At 37.0% G+C, this 27455-nt stretch overlaps 1 protein-coding gene and 1 pseudogene across 6 annotated transcripts in view; one reads left to right on the forward strand and one right to left on the reverse strand.

Moving 5' to 3' along the window:
• Positions 1 to 23603, forward strand: part of ARHGAP28 (Rho GTPase activating protein 28) — a 239700-nt gene extending 216097 nt beyond the window's left edge. For all 6 annotated transcript variants that reach the window (XM_059138757.1, XM_059138751.1, XM_059138753.1 and 3 more), the window contains 4 exons: positions 6631 to 6687; positions 8648 to 8772; positions 17436 to 17500; positions 19607 to 23603. In XM_059138757.1, the coding sequence (XP_058994740.1) occupies positions 6631 to 6687; positions 8648 to 8772; positions 17436 to 17500; positions 19607 to 19701 (342 nt within the window). In that variant the 3' untranslated portion in view covers positions 19702 to 23603. The remainder of the gene's footprint in view (positions 1 to 6630; positions 6688 to 8647; positions 8773 to 17435; positions 17501 to 19606) is intronic.
• LOC131810848 (peptidyl-prolyl cis-trans isomerase A-like) lies at positions 2435 to 2921 on the reverse strand (annotated as a pseudogene).
• Positions 23604 to 27455: the final 3852 nt, after the last annotated feature.

Genomic DNA, 27455 nt, shown 5'->3' on the forward strand with positions numbered 1-27455 from the left:
CAAACTAACCCTGCATTCTTGGGATAAATCCTACTTGGCCAAGGTATACAGTCCTTTTAATGTGCTGCTAGACAGGTTGCTTATATTTTATTGAGGATTTTTACATTAACATTCATAAGGGATATTGGTCTCTAGTTTTCTTGTTATACCTTGTCTGGCTTTGGTATTGAAAATACTGGCCTTATAAAATGAGCTAGGAAGTGTTCCTTCCTCTTCTAATTTTTAGAAGAGTTTAAGCATAATTGGTGTTAATTCTTTAAATTTGCAGAATTCAGCAGCAAAAATGTCTGGATCTAGACTTTTCTTTGTAGAAATTTTTTAAAACACTAGATTCAGTCTTCCTGTTTATTATAACTGTATTCAGACTTGCTGTTTCTTCTCCAGCCAGTGTTGATAGTTTGCGTGTTTCTAGAATTTTGTCTTTTTCATCTTGATTATCTAAGTTTTCGTGTACAAATTGTTCATGGTGTGCTCTTATAATTATTTTTATTTCTGTAAAGATTGGCAGTAATGTCCCCACTTACATTTGGGATTTATAATTTGAATCTTCATTCTTTTTTCACAGTCAGTCTAGCCTAAATGTTGTCAATTTTCTTGATTTTTTGATAAGCCAACTTTTGTTTCATTGATTCTTTTGTTTTTCTAATCTTAGTAAAATTCTAATCTTTATTATGTATTTTATTAAGGTTGTTTTGAGTTTAGTTGGCCGTTTTCTTTAGTTTCTTATGTAGAAGTTTAGATTATTGATGAGTTCATTCTTTTTTAATGTAAACCTTATCATCTATGAATTTTCCTCTGAGATCTACTTTTGCCCTATCCTATAAGTTTTGGTATGTTCTTTTCCATTTTCACACATCTATCTCAAAGCACTTTTTAATTTTCCTTTAACTCATTCGTTATTTAAGAGTATGTTTCAATTTCCACACATTTGTGAATTTCCCAGATTCACTTCTGTTGCTGATTTCTCATTTAATTCCAATATGGATGGCCAATATACTTCATATTATTTTGATATTTTAAATTTTTCTTAAAGATTTATTAATTTTTACAGAGAAGAGGGGAGGGGCAGAGGGAAAGCCTCTCAAGCAGAGTCCCCACTGAGCAGGAAGTCCACTCTCACAACCCTGAGATCATGACCTCAGCCAAAATCAAGAGTCAGACGCTCAACTGAGTCACCCAGGTGCCCCAATATTATTTTGATATTTTTAAATTAATTCAGACACATTTTGTGACTTAACATACTGTTTATCCTGAAAAATGTTCTGTGTATACTTCATGTAAATGGACTCTGCTGTTACTAGTGTTCTGTAGATGTTTATTATGTCTAGATGAAGATTTGTTTTCTCTCTGATCTTCTGCCTTATTCTTCTGTTACTGAAAGTGAGGTGCTGAAATATTGAAATCTCTAGCTTTAGCAGGACTGTCTGTTTCTCCATTCATTTTTTTTCTGTATGTCTTATGATATGTCTTTTGCTGTATGATTTTTTTCCACAATTTCTCCATTACTGCTTTCATTTGTGTAGAGCATTTTCTAGTATACCACTTTTCATTATTTTACTATATATTTTTGTTGAAAGAAACCGTTGTTTCTTTTATTACACATTTTTAAAATTATCTCCTAATGGTTGCCCTGAGGACTACAAGGACCATCTTAAGATACTGCAATCTAGTTCATACTAGTTTCACCTGTAAAAGCTCTACTTATAGACCCCCCATATCTCCTGCTTTATGTTGTTATTGCCACAAATTGCATCTTTTTTTTTGAAGATTTTATTTTTTTATTTGACAGAGCAAGACAACGAGAGAGGGAACACAAGCAGGGGGAGTAGGAGAGGGGGAAGAGGGCTTCCCATGGAGCAGGGAGCCTCATGTGGGGCTCCATCGAAGGCCCCTGGGGTCATGACCTGAGCTGAAGGCAGATGCTTTCAGTTGAGCCACCCAGGTGCCCCGCCACAAATTGCATCCTTATAAATTATGTGCCTGTCAATATAGATTTATAATTATTGACTTATGCACTATCTTTTAAGTTAGATAGGGAAAAAGGTAGAGTCACAAAAAATACATAATGCTGCCTTTTATATTTATCTATGTAGTTATCTTTACTGGTGTTATTTCTCCATGTAGATTCAAGTTATTGTCTTCATTTCAGCCTAAAGGACCCTCTTTAATATTTCTTACAGGGAAGTTTTCCTAAGACTGCTTTTATTTATCTTAGGATGTCTTAATTTATTCATTTTTTTATTTTGTTTTTCTTTAATAATCATGAATTTAACTCTGTAATTCAGCTGCACCTAGAGGGGATAAGGAAATTATGCAACCCAAAGAACTCCAAGAGCACAAAGATAAGCTGTTTTAAGCAGATGAGGATAAGGGGTTGCTCTTCTGAGCTACAAAAGGAATATTAATGGTTAAGAGAAAACATAAGTCAATTTTATTAGATTTGTCTGTAGTCAGTAGTGGTGATCTTTTTGCTGGTCCTCCCATTCTTGGACCCAAAGTGTCCTGTGACTTCCCCAATATTCATGCCCTCTTTCACCTTGCCAAAGACTACATGCTTGCCATCCAACCACTCAGTCTTGGCAGTGCAGATGAAAAACTGGGAACCATTTGTGCTAGGTCCAGCATTTGCCATGGACAAGATACCAGGCCTCATGTGCTTTAGGATGAAATTTTCATCATGAAATTTATCCCCAGAGATTTGCTAACAGTGTAATTATGGCATGGGAAATCACTGCCCTGGCACATAAATCCCAAAATAATCTGTGAAAGCAGGAACTTTTATAACCTAATCTTTTCTTCCCGGTGCTCAGAGCATGAATGTTTTCTGTCTTTGAAACTGTGTCTCTAAGCAGCTCAAAGGAAATATAGCTGAAGGACTCACTTCTCAACAGAAATATTGAAGATATGGAGGGGTTCACCATGACTGGGTGGCACAGGTGACTCTAGCAGAGTGGCATCTAAGGCTTCTTCTTTATTTTTTAAAGATTGTTTTGCCAGATAGAATTTTGCTTGACAGGTTTTGTTTTGTTTTGTTTTCCAGCGCTTTGAATATGTCATCCCATTGTCTTCTGGCTTTCATAGTTTCAGCTGGGGAATTAGCTGTTATTCTTATTAAAAATCTCTCATGCATGCTGAGTTGCTTTTCTCTTGATGCTTTCAAACACTTTGTCTTTTGACAATTTGATTATGACGTATCTTGCTGTGGATCTCTTTCAATTTATCCTGTTTGGGTTTGTTGAGCTTTTTGAATAGGTAGATCAGTGTTTTCAGCAAATTTGGAGAGTTTTCAGCCATTATTACTTCAAATATTCTCTCTGTCCCTTTCTCTTCTCTTCTGGGACTCTTAATTATGTATGTGTTGGTGCATTTCATATTGGATATTGTTCTATAATTCCCCTTAGGTTTTTTAAAGTTTTGTTCTTAAAGTTTTGTTTGTTTTTTAAGGTTTTGTTCACTTTTCTTCATTATTTTTTTCTTCCTATTCTTCAGACTGGATAATCTCAATCAATTTATCTTCAAATTTCCTGATTTTTTCTTCTGCACCTTAAATCTGCTGTTGAGCCCTTCTGGTGGATTTTTCATTTCAGTTGAACTTTTCAGTCCAGAATTTCCATTAGATTCCTTTTTATAATTTCTGTGTCTTTTTTGATATTCCCAATTTGGTGAGATCTTATTCTTATGTTTTTCTTTAGTTCTTTAAACATGGTTTCCATTAATTCTTTGAACATATTTAAAATATCTTATTTGAGGGCTTTTTCTAGTACATTTAATGTCTAGAAACTTCAGGAGTTTCTTCTGAAACTATCGAACCTACTTTTGCCCTGTGTATGGGCCATATTTTCTTGACTTTTTTTTTTGCCTGTTCCATAATTTAGTTGTTGTTGAAGAATAGACGTTTTCTTTTTTTATTTCGTAAGAGTTTATGTATTCATTTGACAGAGAGTGAGAGAGCACAAGTAGGGGGAGTGGCAGAGGGAAAGGGAGAAGCAGGCGCCCCAGTGAGCTGGGAGCCCTCTGTGGGGCTCTCCCAAAACCCTGGGATCATGACCTGAGCCAAAGGCAGATACTTAACTGAGCCACATAGGTGCCCTAAAGAATGGACATTTTAAATATTATAATGTGGCAACTTTGGAAATAAGATTCTTCCCCATTCTCCAGGGTTTGTGGGTGCTTGTTTCAGCTATTGTTTATTTGTTTAATTACTTTTTTGCTGAGCTAATTTTGTAAAGTTTGAATTGTGTGGCTACTGAAGTCTCTGCTCCATGAGCTTAGTGGTTAGCTAATGTTTGCACAGAGATTTTCTTAAACACCTTGTACCAAAATAATCCCAGTCTTTGCAGATGAATTCTGTGTGTTTGTTTGGGTGTATCTTCAGCATTCAACTAGACACTTTATGACTCTGCCTGAGCCTTCACTTCCTGCCTGGACAGAGCCAGAAGAAGTTCAGCCAGCTTAAGATGACAGCTTCAGTTATTTTCAGGTCTTTTTTGAACACATGCATAGCCACATGCTAATGACCTTCTAGATTCTCAGGAATACTTGGAGCTTTTCAAAGCACTTAATCCCCAAAGCATCTCAGTTTCCAGCTTTGCCTCTCAAGCTTTTTAGTTAGTCTGTCATCTTCTTCAACTCTTATCCACTGTATCAGGCAGCCATCACTAAAACATTTGCCTGTAAATGTTTTCACCATTACCACTTTAGCACTGGTCAGGTTCCAAGTTAGTCAAGATAGAGGCAAGCCTTCTGAACCAGTATTCTAGGGAGCCACCACCTAGGTCAGAACAAAGAATTAGAATTCTTTGTGAATGAGTCATTCTGCTCCCTCCTGTACCTGAACCAGGAATGCAGGCTGTTATTTTCAAGCCTGGCACTGAGCTAGGCACCAGAGATGGGAAAAGTGTAAGTTTAAAGATTGATTTATTTTAAAGAGGGTGGGGGTGGAATGTGAGTGAGGCAAGGGGCAGAGGAAGAGAGAGAATCCTCACATAGTCTCCCTCCTGAGCATGAAGCCTAACACGGGGCCCGATGCCAGGACCCGGAGATCATGACCTGAGCTGAAATCAAGAATTGGCTGCTTAACTGACTGAGCCACCCAGGTACCCTGTTTTTCTTACTTAAACAGTACCCTGGTCGCATCCTTCGGGCTAGTAGCCTCAGTGATTTAAAACCTTTCTCTGTGCCTCGATTTTCTTATATTATAAATTGGGGAGAAAAGTAAGGATATCTAATTCATGGGGTTGTCATTAGCATTAACTCACTTACCATGTGTAAAAACACTTTGTGAGTTGTATAATGCTATATGAACGTCAGCTATTTTTATTTTTTGCTTGTAACATTAGAAATATGAAAAAGGTAGAATTTCAAGTTTTAAGTACCATGGAAGCATATACTTAAAGAAATAGTCTTTCTTTAGTTCTGTTGTACTAAACCATGTATTTACCTCTTAACTTTGATTAGAATAGACAGTTCAGTAATAGGTTACAAAGTTCAAAAAGTACAAAATACTATAGGATAAGGCCACCTCTGACTTCCTCTCCTGAAGACAGGTAATAATCACCAGTGATAGGGTTGGTGTGCCCAAAAGCATACAGATGTATATACTTCCAAAGAGGTATTATGCATATGCAAATAAATATGAATGTATTTTTATTATGACTTTGTTAGATTAACATTTGTTAAGTGGAGCACAGGGCACTGGATGGTGAATCACTCACAGCTCAACAGCAAACCATTACAGAAACTGAAATAAGAAAGTTTAGTATTCACAGGTTCTGGAGGAAGTACATAGCATGCCTCAAGGAACCATATGGGTAGGTCAAGGCAGAATGCAGACATAGCCATAGAACTTGGAGCATGTTTCTTTGTTGGGGTTCATGGGTACAGTTCTTTGGGGTTCCCAGGCTAAGGCCAGATTAGTCAATTAGAGTAGGGTTTTTTGTACATTCCACAGGGGTCTTATCTAAGGGGCACACACAGGGATGACCCTGGGATGTGGGGAGACTATTGTTCATGAGGGTTACAGGGAAGTCCTATCAGGACTCCACGATTTTCTCATGACTGCATGGGTTTATGTCTAGGACGTGGGCTTGCATGAGGGACTACTGTCAGTTTAAGGTCACTGCAGGATGCTTGCCAAACAAAATAGATACTGAGGCAGCAACACCATGGAGTGCAGCTGGAACTCTAGACAGTGTTCTCCCCCCTTTTTTTGCATGAGTGTAGCATATATGAAATACTGTCCTGTGTCTTGCTTCACTGACTTAAAAAGTCATGGTGATTATTCCATATCATGATTCCATTATGAGTTTACAAAGCCTTCTTTGCTTCTTTTGCATGGTATTCCATAGACATATCATAATTTATGTGAACAATCCCATATTGTTGAAGAGTTAGATTGTGTCTTTTGCTAGTAAGATTTATGCACAGTGAACAAACTTGTATATACATTATTTCTCACTAGTAAAGTATATTTGTAGGATAAACTTACAGATGCAGTATTGTTGGCTCATTTTATACTTTGATAAATATTTCCAAAATGTTTTCCATAAAGATTTTAACAGTTTACTCTTCTAATAGCAGCATGTATTTGTTTTGCCTACATTAATCTTGAGGATTATGTGTTTTATTTAGGTTATAAGTCCCAAGACTTCAAAGGTACTACAAAAATCACCCTCTTCGAGAAGAATGGTAAGAAAACAAATAATTTCCTTTCCTCTCTTATTAAGTCCCTACATGGTATTCTCTGGCCATGTCTGTCATACCTGTGTATAATTTTGGTCCTGATCTAGCCTTCAAACTTGACATTTCATGTGGCACATGAAGAAGTAGTATAGGGAGAGAGTAAACTAACTGATGACTCAAAATGTATGGTTAGGTATCCTGTACCTAAGTATGAATAGTGTAGGAATTTATAGGGAAAATGTGATTATTATAATCTCAGGTTCAGTAATGTCAGGAAAGTGGAATTTATCTTACAGAGGTTTCTGGGTGAGGTGGTGGGTGCTGGAAGAGGAAGGACAACAATAACCAAAACAATGTTTTAGGAGTTTAGTCTTGGTTCCAATAAGTTGACAGCCTGCACCCTCAACATCCATTCCCTGGCATGTTCTCCTGGTTCTCACTGATGATAGTATAAAAGCATAATAATAACTGACCCTATTTTAAAATATTTTCTATTAGTTTCCTACTGTAAAATAGGTAGCTTTAAATATTAGAAATTTATTCTCTCACAATTCTGCAGGCTAAAAGTCTGAAATCAAGGTGTCTGCTTAGTTCATTCCTTCCGAAGGCTGTGAGAGAAGGATCTTTTCTTGATAATCATTCCTAGTGTTTGGTGATGCCACCAATTCTTGATATTCCTTAGCTTGTAGACACATCACTTTAATCTCTGCCTCCATCTTTACACACTGTGTGTGTGTTTGTGTCTCTTCTCCTTTTATAAGAACAATAGCCATATTGGATATATATCCACCCTACTCCATTATGATCTCCTCTGAGCTAATTACAGTTGCAAAGATCGTATTTCCAAATATGGTTATAGTCTCAGCTACTGGGGGTTAGGACTTCAATATATATTTTGGAGGGACACAGTTCAACCCATTAACATATCCTTTTAGGGCACATAGTAAGTCAGTTCAACTTGAACCTTCTATATCAACCATGCCATCCTTTGAGAATGTTCCAATTTAAAATGATTACCTGAGGAATTAGCAAGATCCCCAGATAGAAATTTATTTCTATTCATATCTAGGTAGATAATTAATTTCTAAAATATTCAAAATTTGGAAACAAAAGGAATATTCCACTCAATCCTGACAAAACAGAAATTGCTGTTAATTAGACCATACCATTCTTTGATTATGTCATTTAATAAGAGCTCTAAGTTAGGTCTGCAGGCCAGTCTTGTCACATGAAAACAGATACTCAGCAGTCCATATGCTCCTCTTCAGAGTGTTATCACATACTTTGAGGGGTCACTTTTTTTTTTTAAAGATTTTATTTATTTATTTGTCAGAGAGAGAGAGAGCACTGGCAGACAGAGGCAGAGGGAGAAGCAGGCTCCCTGCAGAGCAAGGAGCCCAATGTGGAACTTGATCCCAAGACACTGGGATCATGACCTGAGCCGAAGGCCGCTGCTTAACCAACTGAGCCACCCTGGCATCCCAAGAGATCAAGTTTTAAGTACTCATTTGGAATTCAACTTGGATCCCCCAATCATTGTTATTAACTAAAGATAAAGGATATTTAAAAAGCTGTATTTTCTAATTGATTCTCAAATTTTTCAGATCTTGATTTTTAAAATATACTGAAATATAGAATTCTGCTGAAAGTAAGTTTATTTAGGACACAGTTCAAGGAAATAAACTGATAGAAACACAAGATTTTTTTTTCATAACCTAGTGTTACTTCTCTCATTTTAAGGCAATATAGCAAGGCCTTAAGCATGTAACAAAAGTAAAATCCCAGGTTAAGTTTAGTGAATCTCCTGTTGAAAAGAAAGCAGTGTTTCATTCTGGTTAAATACTGGTCACACTCATGTGTTTTCCTAATTTGCATTGCCACTGATTTTCATATCTCTTAAGTGCAATCATTAAAGTGATATTCATCCTAGTTTGACAGATTATACTGAATTTTTCCTCATTGGCAGTCTGACGTGCCGGAAGGAGTCATAAGGGTCCATGCTCCGCTTCTCTCTAAGGTGTCCATGGCCATTCAGCTCACTAGTCACACCAAAGCCAAAGACATACTGGCAAAATTTCAATATGAGAACAGGTGAGTATAAGTGAATATACAATATACCTTTGACCCCTCAAAGGTCTCTATACAAGGAAGGTGATCTTTTTTCAGATGAAGTAACTTTCCAAGGCTTTTACAAACTTGACCTTTTTGGAAAATTAGAACCTGTTTACTTTGGGGACTTTACCAATAGAGTAAATCAAAAGTAGAGAAAGAGATTAAGTAGACCATAGAATTGTTGGTAATAAAAGTGGGGTTTTTGTTTTGTTTTTTTTTTGTTTGTTTAAGAAAGTTTTACAAACGGGAGTCTTAACAGACATGCTCTATCTTGGTGGTTTCCTTTACTACATGAGTTTTACCATTTATTAAAATAAAAAATATAATAAGTTAGTTTTAGAGATACCTGGAATAACATTTCAGGCTTCATTGAGCTTCAACTTGCCTACATCAGATAGTTTATGTAGTTAAATGGACATCATAGCCGTTGTTTTCCTTAAAATAAACTACTAATAAATCTTGGGATCAGAATTTTATTTACAAAAAAAAAAAAAAATCCTTTTGTTTCTCCCATAAGTCACCTTGAAGTAACATTAATCAGGATTTTTTCTTCAGGCATGCTTATTCAAGGATAAACATTTGCCCTGAGAGTTTTAAAAGATGAGAAACATGATAGACACTAGTTTAAATCCATCCAGTAGAGAATAAGTACAGCTTGATGGTCTCTAGTAAAACTGATGGATATTATTTTTGTTCTTGTTCTTGTTGTTGTTAGAGAGAGAGTGAGAGCAAGAGGGGAGGGGCTGTTGGGAAGGGCAGATGGAGAGAATCTAAGCAGACTCTGTGCTGAGCAGAACCCAATGTGGGACTCGATCTCACAAGATCATGACCTGAGGTAAAATCAAGAGTTGGACACTTAACTGAGCCACCCAGGTGCCCCAAAACTGATGGAAATTCCTAAAGAGAAGCTTTACAGTACTGTTAAGAAGGGGTACCCATGTTGATGGGGAGGGGAAAAAAGCCAGTTGCATAAGCTTACATACCACAAGACTCCATGCATACAACATTTTGAAGTAACAAAATTTTAGAAATGGGGGGTTTGTTAGTAGTTGCCGGGAGCTGAGGAGAGGACATCATGGAAGGGAGATGGGTATGGTCATAGAAGCGCAACACAGATCTGACAGTGTTGGAGTTGCTCAGTATCTTGACTCTGGTGGTAGATCAAAGAACCTCTTCATGTTATGTTGAACTTAATATACACACACAGAAATGAGTACAAGTGGGAAATTTGAATAGGATAGATGGATCATATCAATGTCAGTATGTTAATTGTGACATTATACTGTATTTGTATAAAATGTTACAATTTGGGGAGAAGTGGGCAGAGAGTATGAGGAATTTTTCTGTATTTTTTCTTATAACTACATATGAACCTACCACTATCTCAAAAATATTTCAATTTTAAAAAACAAGAGTAACCAATAAAAGTAATCGATGGTGTTAGAAGCCAGGATAGAGGCTTTCTGTGAGCGTGAAGGGAATAGTAACTAAGAACCCATGACAGTGGTTTCTGAGAAGTTCGTTTTTTAGTATTATGGGGGTTGGTTACACGGTATGTTCACTTTATGAAAATTCTTCAAGTATTCTTATGATGTGTGCATGCTTTGTATGTTCTCTTTCTCCTTCTCCATATATCTATGTATGTGTATATATAAGCATACATAAAAAAGAAAAGAGTAGACAGAGGCCAACAGGAGTGCAGAAAACTTACTTCTTTCTGTTGCTAGAACACTAAGTAGTTACCACTAGGCAGTCATAGAGAGACTTGAAATGCCACTGGGGGGATGTGACCATCCAAATGATTGCTAGTTACATGCGTGATAAAATTGCTTTTGTATTCTGATGTAGACCTTTTGTAGAATGAAAATGTTCTAATAAAAATAGATTAGAATCTGTGACTATGGATAGATGCAAATCCTTTGTATGAACTTCAAAAGATGTTGTTCAGTCCATTTTCTTCACTAGTTAGAACTGTGGCCAATTTTAGTTTAGTTGTAAACTGGCCCATTTTTGCCTTTTTCACTAGAGGCTTATTTTCTGACTGACCACTTCTTCTGTTTAAGTAAAAAAAGGGGAGAGAAGTCCCATTCCTCCCAGATCTCCTCTTATAACTAAAAACCCTCAGACATAACACAATGAAAGTTGGACACTCTCTGAAAGGTAGACAGACAAGTGCTGACTGCCTAGGGACATTGGGCCTGTGAAACAACATGATGGTGAATTCCTGGATTTCCTTGTTGCCTCCCATATGTCCAGGCAGGGAGACATATAGGCAGGAACCTTCAGCCTGGCACAGGGACGCACAATAAAGGAGCTCCAAGAAGACCCTGTCCCTACAGCCAAAGGACTGGTGAGAAGATAGCCTAACCACAAAAAACCATTTTGGCAATACCTGCCCTACTCCAACCAAACACCAACAGAAAAAGCACATCACTACGCCTGTGTTTTTGGTGGGACCAAGCAGACAACTGATGTACATGCCCCACCCAACAGAATCAGGTGGTGATCCAGTTCCCAACCACAACATCGTCAGCAGGGTCTTGCCTCTAGCTGAGTCTCCTCCCCCCAGCAGCAGTGAGACCTAATAAATCAGTGCACGGCAGACAGTTATCCACCAGCTTCACCCCAGCCTCAGTGAAGTCCAGTGAAGAGCTGAGCTTTACCCTCAGCCAACAGCAACGAAGCAGCAAGAATCAACTTCCTCTCCCTGGTGGCAGCAGAGCCAGCAGGGAGCTGATCTTACACCCCCAATCTGAGGCAGCAAAGCAGTGCCAATTGGTGCCCCACATTCACTACGAAGGTGTCAGCAGGGCCCAGCAAAAAGCTGAACATACACATCCACCCAGACCTTATGCTAAACTTCAACAGGAGGAATGTCTGCCAAAAAAAAACGATGATTAAGTAAGATCCAGAGTCTCATAATATCCAAAGTATCTGCAGTATGATACAAAATCACTCATTATACCTAAAACCAGGAAAATCACAATAGGGATGAGAAAAGACAATTGAGAAATGCCAGTGCTAAATTGAATCAGATGTTAGAACCATCTGACAAGGATTTTATAGCAGCCATCACATACATGCACGCGCGTGCACACACACACACACACACACACACACACGTTTCAACAATTATCTTGAACCAAATGAAAAAATAGAAAATCTCAGCAAACAAATAGAAGTTATAAAAAAGAATGAAATGAGAATTATAGAACTAAAAGATAGAATAACTGAAATAAATTCATTGGTTGGGCTCAGTAGTAGAGTGGAGATAACAGAGAATATAATTCGTAAAACTTGAGGAATATCAGTAGCATTATTTATTCTGGACAACAGGAAGAGGACAGACCCAAAAAAAGTGAATAGAGCTTCGGGGATCCGTGGACAGTAACAAAAGAGCTAACATTTGCATCACTGCCATACCAAAAGTAGAGAAAACAGGAACTAAAGAAAGTATTTGTAAATAAATAATGACTGAAAACTTTCCAAATTAGCAAAAGGTATAAACCTATATACTCAAGAAACTAAGTGAACCCAAACAGGACAAACCAAAGAAATCCCTTCCAAAACAACATAATCAAACTTGTAAAAATTAAAGACAAAGAAAGAAATCTTGACATCATCCAGAGAGAAGCAATGCCTTTCTTATAGGGAACACCAATTCTAATTACTGCAGATTTCTCCTTTTTCATTTGAAACCCTGGAGGCCAGATGGAAATGGCATAGCATCTTTCCAACTACTGAAAGAAAGGAACTGACAACCTTGAATTCTATGTCCTCCAAAAAATATCTTTCAGAATGAAGGGGAAACAAAGACATTCTTGGGTGAGGCAAAACTAAAGGATTTTGTTGCTAGCAAATTTACCCATAAGTGGATAAAGGAAGTTCTCGAAATAGAAATAAAATGATAATGAAGACTTGAAACATCAGGAAGGAAAGGAGAACATCGGCATGGGTTAAAAATAGTAACTGTAATAGATTATCCTACTCCTTATGCATTTCTTAAATCATATTTGATGGTTGAAGCAAAAATTGCACCACTGGATATGGTGCTCAGTGTATGTTGAGGACAGATTTAAGACTTTACTTATTTATTTATTTTAAAAGTTTTATTTATATATGAAAGCAAGGGCAGAGGAGAGGGTAGGGACAGAAGGAAAGGGAGAGTGAGAATCTCAAGCAGACTCCCCGCTCAGTGAGGAGCAAGAAGCAGGGCTTCATCCCAAGACCCCAAGAACACGATGTGAGCTGAAATCAGGAGTTGGACACTCAACCTACTGAGCCACCCAAGTGCCCAATACAATTATATTTTAAAAGGGTTGAGGCTCAGCATTCTTTATTGTCTGCATAGTGACTTCTCTCCAAAGACTGTAGTATGTAAAGAGAGAAAAAGAATAACTTCATAGTTATGAAATCTGACCTCAGCAGGTGACTAAGGTTAACATCAACAATGATAAAGTCACACTGATAGTATGTAGCCCTGATTTAAAAAAAAAAAAAAAAAAAGAGAGAGAGAGATGAAAATGGCCCTTCTGTCGCTTTCCTCCCAAGAACACATAACTCCTGACAACTGCAAGAAAAACATCAGACAAATCCCAGTTTGGAAACATTCTGCAAAATACCTGATGAGTCCTCCTCAAAGACATCAAAAAACAAGGCAAGTGTGAAAAACAGAGGAGCCTGATGAGATATGACTATACATTAGTTTCCCAGTATTTCCATAACAAATTACCTCAAACTAGCAACTAACTAAGCAACAGAAATGTATTCTTTCAGTTCAGGAGGCCAGAAATCTGAAAGAAATGTGTCAGCAGCGTTGGTTCCTTCTGGAAACTGGGAGGGAGAAGCTCTCCCATCCCTCTCTCCTAGCTTCTAGTGGTTGACAACATCCTTGGCATTCTATGGTTTATAGACTTATCACTTCAGTCTCTCCATCTTCACATCCTCTTTGTGTTTCTCTGTATTTTCTCCCCTTCTTAAAAGGATAATGAAATATTGTGAGTAGACTATATATTCAAAATCACAAATTTAGAAGAAATGGACCAGATCCTCAAAACCCACAAGTTACCGAAAGACAACAAAGATGACATAGTTTTGTAGCCTTTAAAGGAATTGAATCTTTAAAAGTTTTCCAAAAGAGAAATCTTCAAGTCCAGATGGTTTCACTAGAGAATTCTAGCAAATGTTTAAAAAATGAACACCAATTTACCACATTCTTTTACCAGAAAGTAGAAGAGGAATGGACACTACCTAACTCATTTTATGAAATTAGTATTGACCAGACACCAAAGACAATAAACAAACACTGAAGACTAATATCTCTCATGAACTTAGAGACAAAAGTCCTCAACAAAACATCAGCAAAGCTAATCCAGCATATATTAAAGGAATTACAGTGACCAAGTGGGATTCATTTCAGGTATGCAACTTTGGCTCAATATTTAGAAATTAATGTAGAATCCACCATTGGAATGGAGAAAAAGCATATGATCATGTTAAATGATACAGAAGAAACATTTGATAAAATCCAATACCCATTCATGATAAAAACCCTCAGTTAACTAGGAAAAGGGAAGAACTTCCTCAACTTGATCAAGACCATCTACAAAAATCTACAGCTAGTATTATACTTAATGATGAAAGATTAACACTAGATCAAGAACACTACTTTTATTCAAATACTATTAGAAGATTAAGCCACTGCAATAAGACAAAAACAGAAAAGAAAAGGAAGGAAGGGAAGGGAGGAAGGAGAAAAGGAAAAGGAGGAAGAAAGGGAGGGAAGGAGGGAGGAAGAAAAGAAAGAAAAAAAAAGGGAGGGAGAAAGAGAGAGTGAAAGAAAGAAAAAAGAAGGAAAGATAGATTGATTGTAGGAGAGGAAAAAACTGCCCATAACAAAGTTCATTTTAGGGCGCCTGGGTGGCTCAGTGGGTTAAGCCGCTGCCTTCGGCTCAGGTCATGATCTCAGGGTCCTGGGATCGAGTCCCACGTCGGGCTCTCTGCTCAGCAGGGAGCCTGCTCCCTCTAGCTCTCTCTCTGCCTGCCTCTCTGTCTACTTGTGATCTCTCTCTGTCAAATAAATAAGTAAAATCTTAAAAAAAAAAAAAAAAAACAGTTCATTTTAAATTTACAGCTCACTGGTATTAAGTACATTCACATTATTATATAATCATTACCACCTTCCATCTCCAGAAAGATGTTATCATTGCATACTCAGACTCTGTTCCCAGTAAACAGTAACTCCTCATTCCCACCTCCCCCAGCCACTGGTAACTGCTCTTCTACTTTCTGTCTCTATGAATTTGACTGTTCTAATAACTGAAAATTTTAAAGATTTATTTTATTTATTTTAGAGAGAACAGAGGGGAGGGGCAGGGGGAGAGGGAAAGAAACCCAAGCAGACTCCCTGCTGATCATGGAGACAGATGCAGGGCTCGATCTCACAACCCTGAGATCATGAACTGAGCCAAAACCAAGAGTTGGAGAGCTAATGAACTGAGCCACCCCGGCGAGAAGTACAAAAGCAATTCAGTGGATGAAAGGTAGCCTTTTTAACAAATGATAAATGGTGCTCTAGTAGTTGAACATCTATAGACAAAAAACAAAAAATCCACAATGGATCACAGACTTAAATGTAAAATGTAAAACTATAAAACTCTTAGAAAACAGCAAAGGAGAAAACCTCTGTGTTGTCAGGCTTGTAAAGAGTTCTCAAAGTTGACATCAAAAGCATGATCCAGGCATGTCTAGGTGGTTCAGTCAGTTGAGTGACCAACTCTTAATTTCAGCTCAGGTCATGATCTTGGGGTCCTGAGATCAAGCCCTATGCTGGTCCCCATGCTCAGCCGGGAGTCTGCTTAAGATTCTTTCCCTCTACCCCTTCCCCCATGCTTTCTCTCTCAAAAATAAATAAATAAATCTTAACCAAAAAACCAGCATGATCCATAAGAGGTAAAAATTGATAAATTGGACATCATCAAGATTGAAAACATACTGAAAGATTCAATGAAAAGGATGAAAAGACAAAAGATACTTAACAAACTTCACTTCCAGTAAATGACTAGTATCTAGAATATAAAAGGAAAACTCAATACTCAAAAATAAGAAAGAAACAACCTAATTTAAAGATGAGCAAGGGGCGCCTGGGTGGCTCAGATGGTTAAGCGTCTGCCTTCGGCTCAAGTCACGATCCCAGGGTCCTGGGATCGAGTCCTGCATCGGGCTCCCAGCTCAGTGGGAAGCCTGCTTCTCCCTCTGCCTCTCTCCCTGCTTGTGCCTTCTCGGTCCCTCTCTCTCCCTTAATTGAATAAATATTATTTAAAAAAAAAAAGTCACATGCTCTATGGACTGAACCAGATAGGTGCCCCATGGACATATATCCCAAAGAAATGAAGATAATATTCACACAAAAACCTGTATGCAAATGCTTATAGCAACTTCATTTATAATAGTAAAGCCTGAAAAAGAAACCCAGACTTTATTCAGCAGGTAAATAACAAACTGGCACATCCATGCCATTGTGTGCTACTGAGCAAATAAAATGCCACACCTTGGATGAATCTCCACCAATTTATGGTGATTGAAAAAAAAAAAAAAAGCCAATACAAAGTGTTCTAAACTCTATGTGTCCACTTATTTAACATTTTTGAAGTGACAAACTTCTAGAAAATGTGGAATAGAGCGGAGGTTACCAGAGATAAGGGATGAGGGTAGGAAATGAGGATGAAGAGGGAGGTGAGTGGCTTATTATAGTGAAATAAGAGGGGTCTGGTGGCAATGGAAATGTCCTGCATCTTGACTGAATCAATGTTGACATTCTGGTTGTGGTAATGCACTAGAGCTTTGCAAGATTTTACTACTGGGGAAAACTGAGGAAAGGGTACATAGGATCTATCTGTGGAGTTTCTTAAAACTATGAGCAAATCTAAATGATCTCAAATAAAAATGTTTAATTAAAGAAAATAGGTCACACATCTTTCCTCCTCACAAAGAGCTGAGGTCAATCTTTTTAAAAGTAACAAAACTGAAACTCATTGCTCAGGTAGGATGAAGATTAGCCAACTCTTCTACCACAGCATTTTAGTCTGGGGTGGAGAAATTAAATTGGACAATTATTATCTCTGACCTGCTTTCACTATAGAGCAAAAATATACAATGAAGTCAACATTAAGCAGTTTGAAAAGCTTTAGGCAAGTTTAGAAACATGGCACAGACAGAGGAGAGAATCCCATTCAATTTTTGGCAAGAAGAGAAATGAAATCTGACTTCTTTTGAACTGAGAGTAATGTGACCAATGACAAGGCAGTATTAAACATGCAGCTGCTCCTTCACCAGCCTTGCTGTGTCTGTAACAGCCCTCTCTTAAATGAAGCTGACAGTTGTGGGTAGAATGGGCTCCAGGTTGCTGTAGGGCACAGCAGTGTCCATCTTGGTTTGGAATCGTCCCACCCTCCCTGTGCCTTGGATGCTTGGCCATGTCAAACAAATAGAATTATTTATCATAACTTTGATCATAATAATGATTTGTGAGTGTATTTCATTCAAGGCAGAAGGAATTGTTGCCATGATATTTAAAGCACAGATTTACCTCAAATCATGGAAGAAGGTTAAATTACATTGCTTTTTTTTTTTTTTTTTTCCAGTCATGGTTCATCAGAATGCTTTAAGATTCAGAACCAACGGTTATATGAAATTGGAGGAAATATAGGTATGCATGCTCTAACGGTTTTTACTCCTAAATTTTCTGATTACTCTAAAAGAAATATGATGCTATTATTGTAAAAGCATATTTTATGAGTTTCTTAAATATAAATTCAACATCAGTAAGTTTCTGAATTTTTAATTTCATATGAGAACAGTTGTATGAATTTTCTAAAATATTTTCAAAATTTAAATGTGGATATTTTAATTGATATGGAGCAGACTTTGGAGTCTTTTAAGTGTGCCTCAGAGTTGGAAAGTCGCTTCCTGGAGATCCCTGCAAAACAGAGAACATCATGGAACGTTGCCACTGTGACACCTTTCTTCTTTAATTTCCCTGGTTTCATCCTCAGCCCAGGTTAATTCTTCCTATTTCCCTGAGGGGGAACAAAAAGGAATCCAACAGAAATTGCCTCTGCTTGCATCTGTGTCTGCCTTCCCCTTTGTTCAGGTCTTCTGCTTGCCCTCTGCACAGTCTGGATGAACCACGCCAGCTCCCACTGATGGCCAGCACCTCCACGTGTGCCTCATTTTGTGTTCCCGCCTGCCACTGGGGGCCTTGCTTCAGCCCCCCATTCTCCCCAGCACCATCAGCTTTTCCCTCCCAACTGCATCATTTCCAACTACATAAACATTTTTTGTAATATTCATCTTCACAAAACTCTCTCTCAAACCTACTTCCATTCCAGTGTTCTGCTTTACAGCAAGAACTCCTTGAATCCATTTTCTGTTCTCCAATTTCTTCCTCTTGTTCTCTCTCGAAACCACTCCAGTCAAGCATTACCCCGCAGCACTTCACCAAAATTGCTCTTGTTGAGGCCACCAGAGAACTCTTACGTTGTGAAATCCAGTCATTCGTTCTGTCTTGATAACTGCCGGAGTTGATCTTTCCCTTCTTTGAAAACACACGTTCTTCACCTGGTTCAAGGACAACCTAAGCTTCTGGGTTTTGTCCCACTTCACTGGCAGCTCCTGAGTCTCTTTTGCCTGCTACTTCTCATCCTCTCAACCTTCAATGTGGAAAACTGTGGGGTCAGGCCTCGGAACTTTGCTACCTATACGTAACTTCTTGGCGAGCTCAGTCCTTCTCATTGTTTTAAATGCACCTGCGGGCAGTTGCCTCTCAAGTTATACACAGCCTTCCTCTCAGCACCAGCTTTGCAGATCCATTCACCAGGCACATTTTGCCTTGGAGCCTTTGCATTTACTCTGACTTTTTCCCAGAATGCTCTCCTTTTGAGTGTTCATTTCTCACTCCCTCACCTCTCACAGGTGTTTGCTACTGTGTCACCTTCTCAAAGAGACCTTCCAGGATCTCACCTTCTCTAGGTGTGCCTTCCCAGCTTTGTTGTTCTCTCATGTTCTTATCACCACAACACTTACTTTATATTATATTTGCTTATTTGCTCTTTGTCTTTATTTGCCCTCAGGGCAAATATTTTTCACTATCTGATGCCTCTCTATGACCCTAGCCCCTGGAATAGTGCCTGGAATATAATAACTTCCAAGAAATATTTGATAAATGAATCAAGCAAGGAGTCAGATATTGGTGGTTTCCTTTGAGACTTTGATATACATTCCAAACACACTGTACATAAAAATTTTCAACTGTATTTGCTTCATGGAATGATCTTTTTGTTGTTATCATTTCTAGATTTCCTGTCTGTGGGAATTGCACCTGTAGTAAAGAAACAAAATGACCATTCTTGAAGTGAACGTGATTTTAATCTTTTCTAGCCCTGGTCAAGTTACTGTCTGTAAAACCATTAGAAGACATGTTTTATTATATAAATGACCAGTTTATACCTTAGACAGGTTCTTGCCGTATTTTCCTAATTTATGTGGTGAGTCTAGGGAACAATTTGCCTATAGCTGGTACAACTGTTTTTCCCCACAATTTTGCATGGGATTTATTTGAAGCATTTCACAGTCATAAAGAAACAAAGAAGGGAAGGAATAAGGCAGGCAGGCAGACTGGTTTTGCTAAAGAACCTTAACCTTTGGCTAAGAGAACTGTCTTGGCCTTATTTGAACCTTCCCAACACACACACGCACATGCACACGTAGAAGTGTGCACTCTCGAAAACATTCTCTGATTTTCTCTTTCCTTTAGGGCAGCATTGCTTGGATCCAGATGCTTATATATTGGATATATATCATGTAAATCCTCAAGCAGAGTGGGTGATTAAACCCCAGCCAAGTTTTTGAAATAACCCCCAAGATGGCACCTATCATGTATTATATGCCAAGAAGATTCTACATTTGGTAGGGAAAATAACAAGACTGTTTTGACATGTTTGTTTCAATAACCCTCTTGGTGTTTCTCAGCCCAAGAGGCATCTCCCAGCATTGTCAACATGAACTGTGGAGGAGGAGGAGCTGGTTGACTGAGCTGAGGCTTTCTCCTATGGTTCCTTAATAATGGTGAAGGAAAGACGCTGTGATTGTTCCAGAGGAAAGGCCAAGCTAGTATATGGAACTCTGTAATCATTTCTGGTACTTTGACTTCACAACAGAAATGAACTTCGTCTTGTACCTAGAGATAAAAAATACTTCTTTATGTAGCAGATGCTACACAGACATGGAAAAGTCTTTGTTTTACTTACATTATATATATTTTGACCTTTTTGAACAAGAATGCCAGAAGTATCAATAATTTCCACCACAGACATGGAAGAGTCTTTGTTTTACTTACGTTATATATATGTTGACCTTTTTGAACAAGAATGCCAGAAGTATCAATAATTTCTGCTCTGCAAAATAATTCAGATTTTCTTTTCAAAAGGAATCAGTTTCTAAAGTTATGCATCCAATATCGATGCCCTGACTTGCTCCCAAATTGGAGGAGGATGAACTTCTGTTGAAAGAACACTGTATTGTTACGTATGTTGTACTGTATTATGACTATCCGCATTCTGGTGCAAGTAAACATTTCTCTATTGTGGGTTCTTGAAAATTTATATTTTTAAAGCTTGTTCTCTTATGAGCACAGGTTCCCATAGCAAAGGTTAGTTTGACAGAGGTTGTTCTAATGCTTTCATAACCTTCTGTGTAGTTACCAGTCACAGACCTCTATCTTTTCATCATGATTATGGTGCTCAATGAAAAGCTTTCTCTGTGCCAGGCACAGATTTCCTTTCCTGATCAAACATATCGTTTTTTTAATATTTTACAACTGTAGATTGTCACTTCGGTAGCCCCAGTTTAAAAATAGAGAATTGTCTTTATCCAACTGCTCTTCATCCAAAAGTACTGAAAAATACTCTTATATCCAGGTTTTATATGCTGTAAAAGCAAATTGTTTCTGTTCATCATTCATAGATTGGCCAAGCACTGTGGATTAGCCTCAGACTTTAAAGTCAGATGCGTATTTGGTAAGCTGGAAACTGTCTTACTATGAAGATCCTGCAGAGCCGTTTTTTAGACCTACAATCAGTGAGAACACACATCCACAATCTAATGGAGAGCAAATCCACAATGTGCTGAAGGGTCAGACAGCTCTGCCTTTCATCTTAAGACTACAGATATAGGTCTAAGGTTAGCTAGAAATGGGGACAGAGGTCTCATTTATCCTACATGCATGCTTTGGATTAGAATCCACAGATTGAGATTTCATTGAATTTATAACAATTTTAATGAGATTTAATGTCCAAATGACTCTCTTTTGCAGTTCAAACAGTAACGTTATAAATACAGAAAACATTTTACCAATGTTTTGGTAAAAAAGTGTTTTTACCAATGTTCCTACTTACCAATTCTTAAAACATGACATAATAATTTAAGCCCACATATAGAAGAAATCTTTTTTTTTTTTTTTTTTAAAGTAGGCTCCACACCCTGGGTGGAGCCCAACCCTGGGCTTGAACTCACCATCCTGAGATCAAGACCTGAGCCAAACAAAATCAAGTGTCAGATGCTTAACCGACTGAGCCACCTAGGTACCCCTAGAAGAAATCTTTTATATGCAGCATTATTATGCCTTGATAGCTCTGAAAACATTATTTATATTCAACATGTAGATAATTATGTTTCTGGCCATTAGGGTTTTTTAAATTTTTATAAAAAACTCAAATATCCATTCATTTTATTTGTTTGAGAATTTTTATTTCCTGTGCCTGAAAACCCATTAGAAGATAAACATGTGTCATGTATGTTTTTATATATTCCTACATTTCATCACTTTTCAATGTTTCACTAATTGATGGTATGTTAGTTTACATAATGGTTTTCAAGAGTCTGAAAAAATGCTTTTTATTGTTTTTGAAATTCAGAACAATAGGAGTAAACATTTTATTTTATGCAGCTGCTAACTTCCAGAGCATAAGATGGCAGTAATTTATACCCACACACAGAAGAAATTCTTTAAATTAGCTCTCATACTTCTGTTTATACATGAAAACAGGGACTGGTTTTTCTCATCGTGCTTCCTATAGTTTCATATAGTTAAATACTATTGTAGAAGACTTTTTAAATCAAAAATTTGCAGATCTAATTTTTTATTTGAGAATTTTCCCATGTTTGGGCTGAAAACATGTTAAACCTGTGTATAAGTTCCAAAGGTTTTAAGATTTACTCCACTTATCATTACTTTTAAATAAGTGAGAGATGACAGGAGACAACTGTTTCTGAATATCTTACTTTTGTGTGGTGTCAGATGTTAAAGACTTAGCTAACCCAATAGCTTTAAATAAATCACTTGAATGTATTTAAGTATGTGTGACAACTTTCAAATAACTATGTAATATGGAAGGCCATGTCAATACTAGTATCTCTGAATATAACTTTTATTCTTAGTCATAGGATAAACTAAGTGATTATAGAATTTCAGTAGACACACAAATTTTTGTATGAGTAGAGGTTCTTTTTATTGATTTTATTCTTAAAGAATAAACAAACCCCTACAATTACAATTTAAAAATTTTTGTCAAATAATTATTGAAACTATCTTTGCTTTATCAAAAGTTGTTTTAAGATAGTTATGGTAGTCTGTAAAAATGAGTAGTATGTATGCAAACAAGAGTCCGATCCTGAGCTCCTAGATTCAGTTCTCACTAGCTTTCCACCCACCTCCTCCCAAGTGCTCTTGGTGTACAGTTAGGAGAATAATATCAAGGAAGGCATTAGAGAAAGTTAACATTTTAGTGACACTTAGAAAAAACCCTAGAGCTGGCTCATTGTTTTCTCCATTTTGCAAAAGAGGATCCCTTTGTTAAGCAGGTCACTGGGGGATATGATTCTTAGAGCCAGTAAGATCTTCAAGTAAACTGGAATATTAATTTTGTTACAATGTATACACAGTATAAACTACCTCACGTGTCTTTCTTAGGAAAAAAGTTAATGGACTTTAACAGTTTTTGTTACAAACTGTCCCTGAGTCATCTTATTTAAGTCACTTCAGTTAGCTTTCAGTGTACATTTAATAATAAACATTTAATGATGTAAAATATTTTTTAGTGCAAGCTTTAAAGCCAAAAATACTCTGTACCTGTGACCTGTGTTATACTCTGAGAGAATTCATGTCCCTTAGTCATTGTCATGGAGTCATTGTCATGTGTGTCTCACCATGTTGCAATGCAGGTCTTCAAGTGTGGGAATTAATAGTCCTCTCTTCTTTCAGGCATTTTTTCAGCTGCTTTCCCCATACTGCACTTGACTGAAAAGTAGCATGAGATTAAAATGTCCCTTCTTTCTTTGAAGCATATTTCAAATGTTTTTCACAAATGTTTTACATGCCTGAAAAGAATATATATTATGGGATTAAATAGTTCCTAGTTTCTGACAGGTATTTTCAACTGTTTTCCATCAATGTGTCATTTAATAAAAAATAATATGACATGGATTAAAATGTTTCTCTCAAACATTTTAGTTTTCCACATACACACACCTTAATTTAAAAACAACATCTTTTCTTTGTCATTTTCCTGAGTATTTTCTAAAACTATGTGCTCTGATTAGAAAATTATTTAATGTCACAAGAAATCCCAATGTTGTCTTATGTTGTCTCCCATCTCAAAAGTTAGTATTGATTCTTTTGTCCCAACTTTCATTGTTAAGTATAATATGTATGTTGCATTTTATCCATAAAAATAAAGAGAAAAATACTAAAAGCATTGTCACAAGAATTCTTATGATACTTCCGCTAGTCTAAGGGCACCATGATGCTGGTGTAAGAGTAGGAGCTTTAAAGTCAGAAGGTATGTGTCTGAGCCCACTCTCTGTCACTGACCCACCAGGTTGTGGTCTTGTACAAAAGCCATATATAGCACGATAGTAATGGACAGCTGTGGGTAAGGGATAGATTGAACAAACAATTTCCTAAATTTATTTGAGTTGATGTTTGGGACAAGTTTTTAATATGTATCTTTAAAAGAAAAACTTTCTTAATAGATACAGAAAAAAAAATTTGACAAATTCAATACCAGTTCATAGTCTTTTTAAAAAATTCAACATCTTACTGTGTATCCTGTACAAAAGGCCAGAAAGAAAAGACATAAAGATGAGAAAAGAAATAAAATAGTCTCTATTTATAAATGATAAGAATATGTGGGAAAGACTAGGGTATCTTCAGCTATTAGGACTAGTAAAATAATTTACCAAGGTCATGGTATACAAGATGATTATATATAAATTAATTATAATTTTTAATTTTGTATTTATTTATTTGAGAGAGAGAGCACACAAGCAGAGGGAGTGTCAGGCAGATGGAGAGGTTGAGAAGCAGACCCTCCAATGAACAGGGAGCCCAATGTGTGGCTCAATCCCACAACCCTGGGATCATGACCTTAGCTGAAGGTAAATGCTTAACTGACTAAGCCACCCAGTCACCCAAATTAATTGTATTTTTTATATTAGCAGCAAACAGTTGGAAAGTAAATGTTTTAATTTCCATTTTCTATAGCATCAAAAAACATAAAATAGTTGTGTAAACATTTACCAAAATATATTCAAAACAAGTATGCTAAAAACTATTTTTGGTGGAAATTAGAGAATAGCAAAATAAATGTACACATATACCACATTTCTGCATGGGAACAGATGAATAGAAGAGCGTTGGCAAGATGTCAGTTCTCTACAAACAGACCCATAGATTTGATGCAATCCTGGTAAGAACACCAGTAGGCTTTTTAGGTACAAATTGGCAAACTTACTATCAAATTTATATGGAAATGCAAAGAATCTAAAACATCTGAAGTAATAATACCCCCAAAAAGAGAACAAAGTTGGATTAGAATCAGGGATTTAAAGACTGATCTAAAGCTACAGCTGTTAAGACAAGACATTGCAGAGTGAAGGCCAACACCTATATCAATAGCACAGAAAGAGGTGCTCGCTTACATGGTCATTTGATTTTCAACAGGTGTCAAAGGAACCCTATTGAGAAAGGAAGCTTTCTACAGAAGGTACTAGAACAACTGTATATACATATCACGAGGCATACAAAAATTCATCCAAAAGGGATGAATATTGTTAATTAAAACCTGAAACAATGACATCTTCATAAGAAAACAGAGTAGATTTGTGACTTGAGGATAAGCAGAGCTTTCTGAGGAACAGAAAAGAGCCCTTTTAAATTAAATAAATTAATCCTCAACAAAATTTAAAACTGCTGCTTATCCAAAGAGATCACTAAGAAGTCCAATAAACAAACCACAGATTAGGAAAAAAAAACATAGATATAAAGCATATATTTGATAAAAGAGTGACATTCAGGATATATAAAGAATTCACTAGTGAAAAGAAAAGCACATATTTGAAAAGAACATAAGACTTGGATACTAGATGAAAAAAAAAAAAGAACACAAATGGCAAATAAGCACATATATACACGTTCAACATCATGTGCTATTAGGAAGATGCAAAATAAACCACAAGGAGAAACCACTATCTACCCACCAAATAATTATCATCGAGAAGATTGACTATTCTGAGTGTGGAAGAATCAGAACTCTATAACTGCTGATCGAATATGGGATAGCCATTTTGGACAAGAGCTGAGCAGTTTCTTATCAGACTCACCATACAACTACCACCTGCTATCTGAGTACAGATAATAGCATAAATGAATCTCAGAAGCATTATGCTGAGTCAAAGAAGACTACCTACTGTACAATTCCTTTTACATGAAATGCTAGGACAGGCAGAGCTCAACAACCATGGGGGAGAAAACCCAGAACGATGGTTGCCTCTGTGAGGATAGGGATGGAGACTGGGTGGAAGGGGCATGGGGCCTTCCTGGGAAATTGAAACATTCTCTATGTGCCATCGCATGCCAGGTCCCCTGGCTGCATGGTCCTGTTGAGCACTTGATATATGACTAGTCTGAACTGAGATGTGTTCCAAGTGTAAAATACACAGCAGATTTTGAAGACTGGGTAGGAAAGAATATAAAACATCTCAGTAATATTTTACTATTCCAAGTTCGATTCTAATGTTTTAGATATTTAACTTAAAGTGATAAATTATAAAATAAATCTTAGCAGTTTCTTTTTACTTAATGTAGCTATTAGAAAAGTATAAGCTATATATTGTCGCTTACATTATATTTCTGTGGAACGGTATTGTTTGATATTTTGATAAGTGTTTGGGTTATAAAGATGTATTTGTCAAAACTTAGTGAATGTTTACTTAAGATTTCTGCATTTCATTATATGTAAATATTACTCCAAAAAAATCTAAAAAAAAAAAAAGAATCTGCTAATAACAAATATTGAACGTTAGGTAATGGTATGCATACTGGAGTAGTTCAGGGGAAGTATATTAGTGTCTGAAACTTCTTTTGAAATGTATAAAAGTAAGACAGTTTGATGAATGAATAGAAGGGTGGATAGATGAACAGATATGCCGGAGGCCAAGTATAGCAAAATATTTATGATATAAATGGTAGTGGGCATAGCAATATTCAATGTAATATTCTCCGTGCTTGAAATTTTTCATAGAATTTTGAAAAAAAATTTGTTTTTAAATGTTTTTCTTTTAAAAAAATTTAAGATTCATTTGTTTTAGAGAGAGATCAGGCATGCATGAGTAGGGGAAGGGACAGAGGGAGGAGCAAAGAGAGAGAGAGAGAGTCCTTAAGCAGACACCTTGCTGAGCAGGGGGCCTGATGTGGGGCTTGATCCCAGGGTCCTGGGATCATGACCTGAGTGGAAATCAAGAGCCAGATGCTTAACTGACTAAACCACCCAGGTGCCCCTGAAAAAAGAATTCTTAACATAAAAACACAGAAGCAGATAAAAGAGAATCAGGAGTTTGGGCAATGTTGGAGTTCCCCTTAGATGTTTCTTTTTATCTTCCCCACAGTAAATTATACTCTCTCCAAATATCTTCAGACAGAAGTTGAGTGGGGGTGAGAAGCAGAGAGAATGGAGAGGTATGCTTTCGAAATTTTACCTGAGCTATGTCAACTAGCAAGCATGTATATCCTTACAGTTTGTCTATGAGCTTCTAGCTAACAGTAATTCAATCTGAGTGTTTGCTTTGCAGCCTTACCACGTTCTTCCTCACTGTGCAGGTGTGGGCCAGTGTTGGAGTGTAGCTTGTGTCCTTAGATGACAGGGTCTTCTCTCCCATCAGTGACCCTTACTCAGTACTTCTCAATCCATGGCACCCCAGGGCTCCAACCCAATGACATAACAGTCTGGACAGGTAAGTACCAAAATAAGAACATACCCATCATTAATGATCAGTGAATTCACCAGTCTGATAATCTATTGCCAAATAGGGTGGTGGGAGCTCCTCTAGTTTCTTAAACCTTCCAGTGCTGCAACAACTTATTTTAAAGCAGTGACTTATCGGTTCAAACAACAGATGTTTTAGAAGGAGTTGCAAAGTGATCCAGTTCTAACAAGCAATCCAGGGTTATTTTCTCAATTATACTATCCAGTTACATAATCTCTAAACCTACAACTCTTGATTCAGCAATGCAATAGTTCCAGAAGTATTATATAGTGATGCAGATAATA

This window comes from Mustela lutreola, chromosome 11 (genome assembly GCF_030435805.1).
Source record: "Mustela lutreola isolate mMusLut2 chromosome 11, mMusLut2.pri, whole genome shotgun sequence".
Lineage (NCBI taxonomy): Eukaryota > Metazoa > Chordata > Mammalia > Carnivora > Mustelidae > Mustela > Mustela lutreola.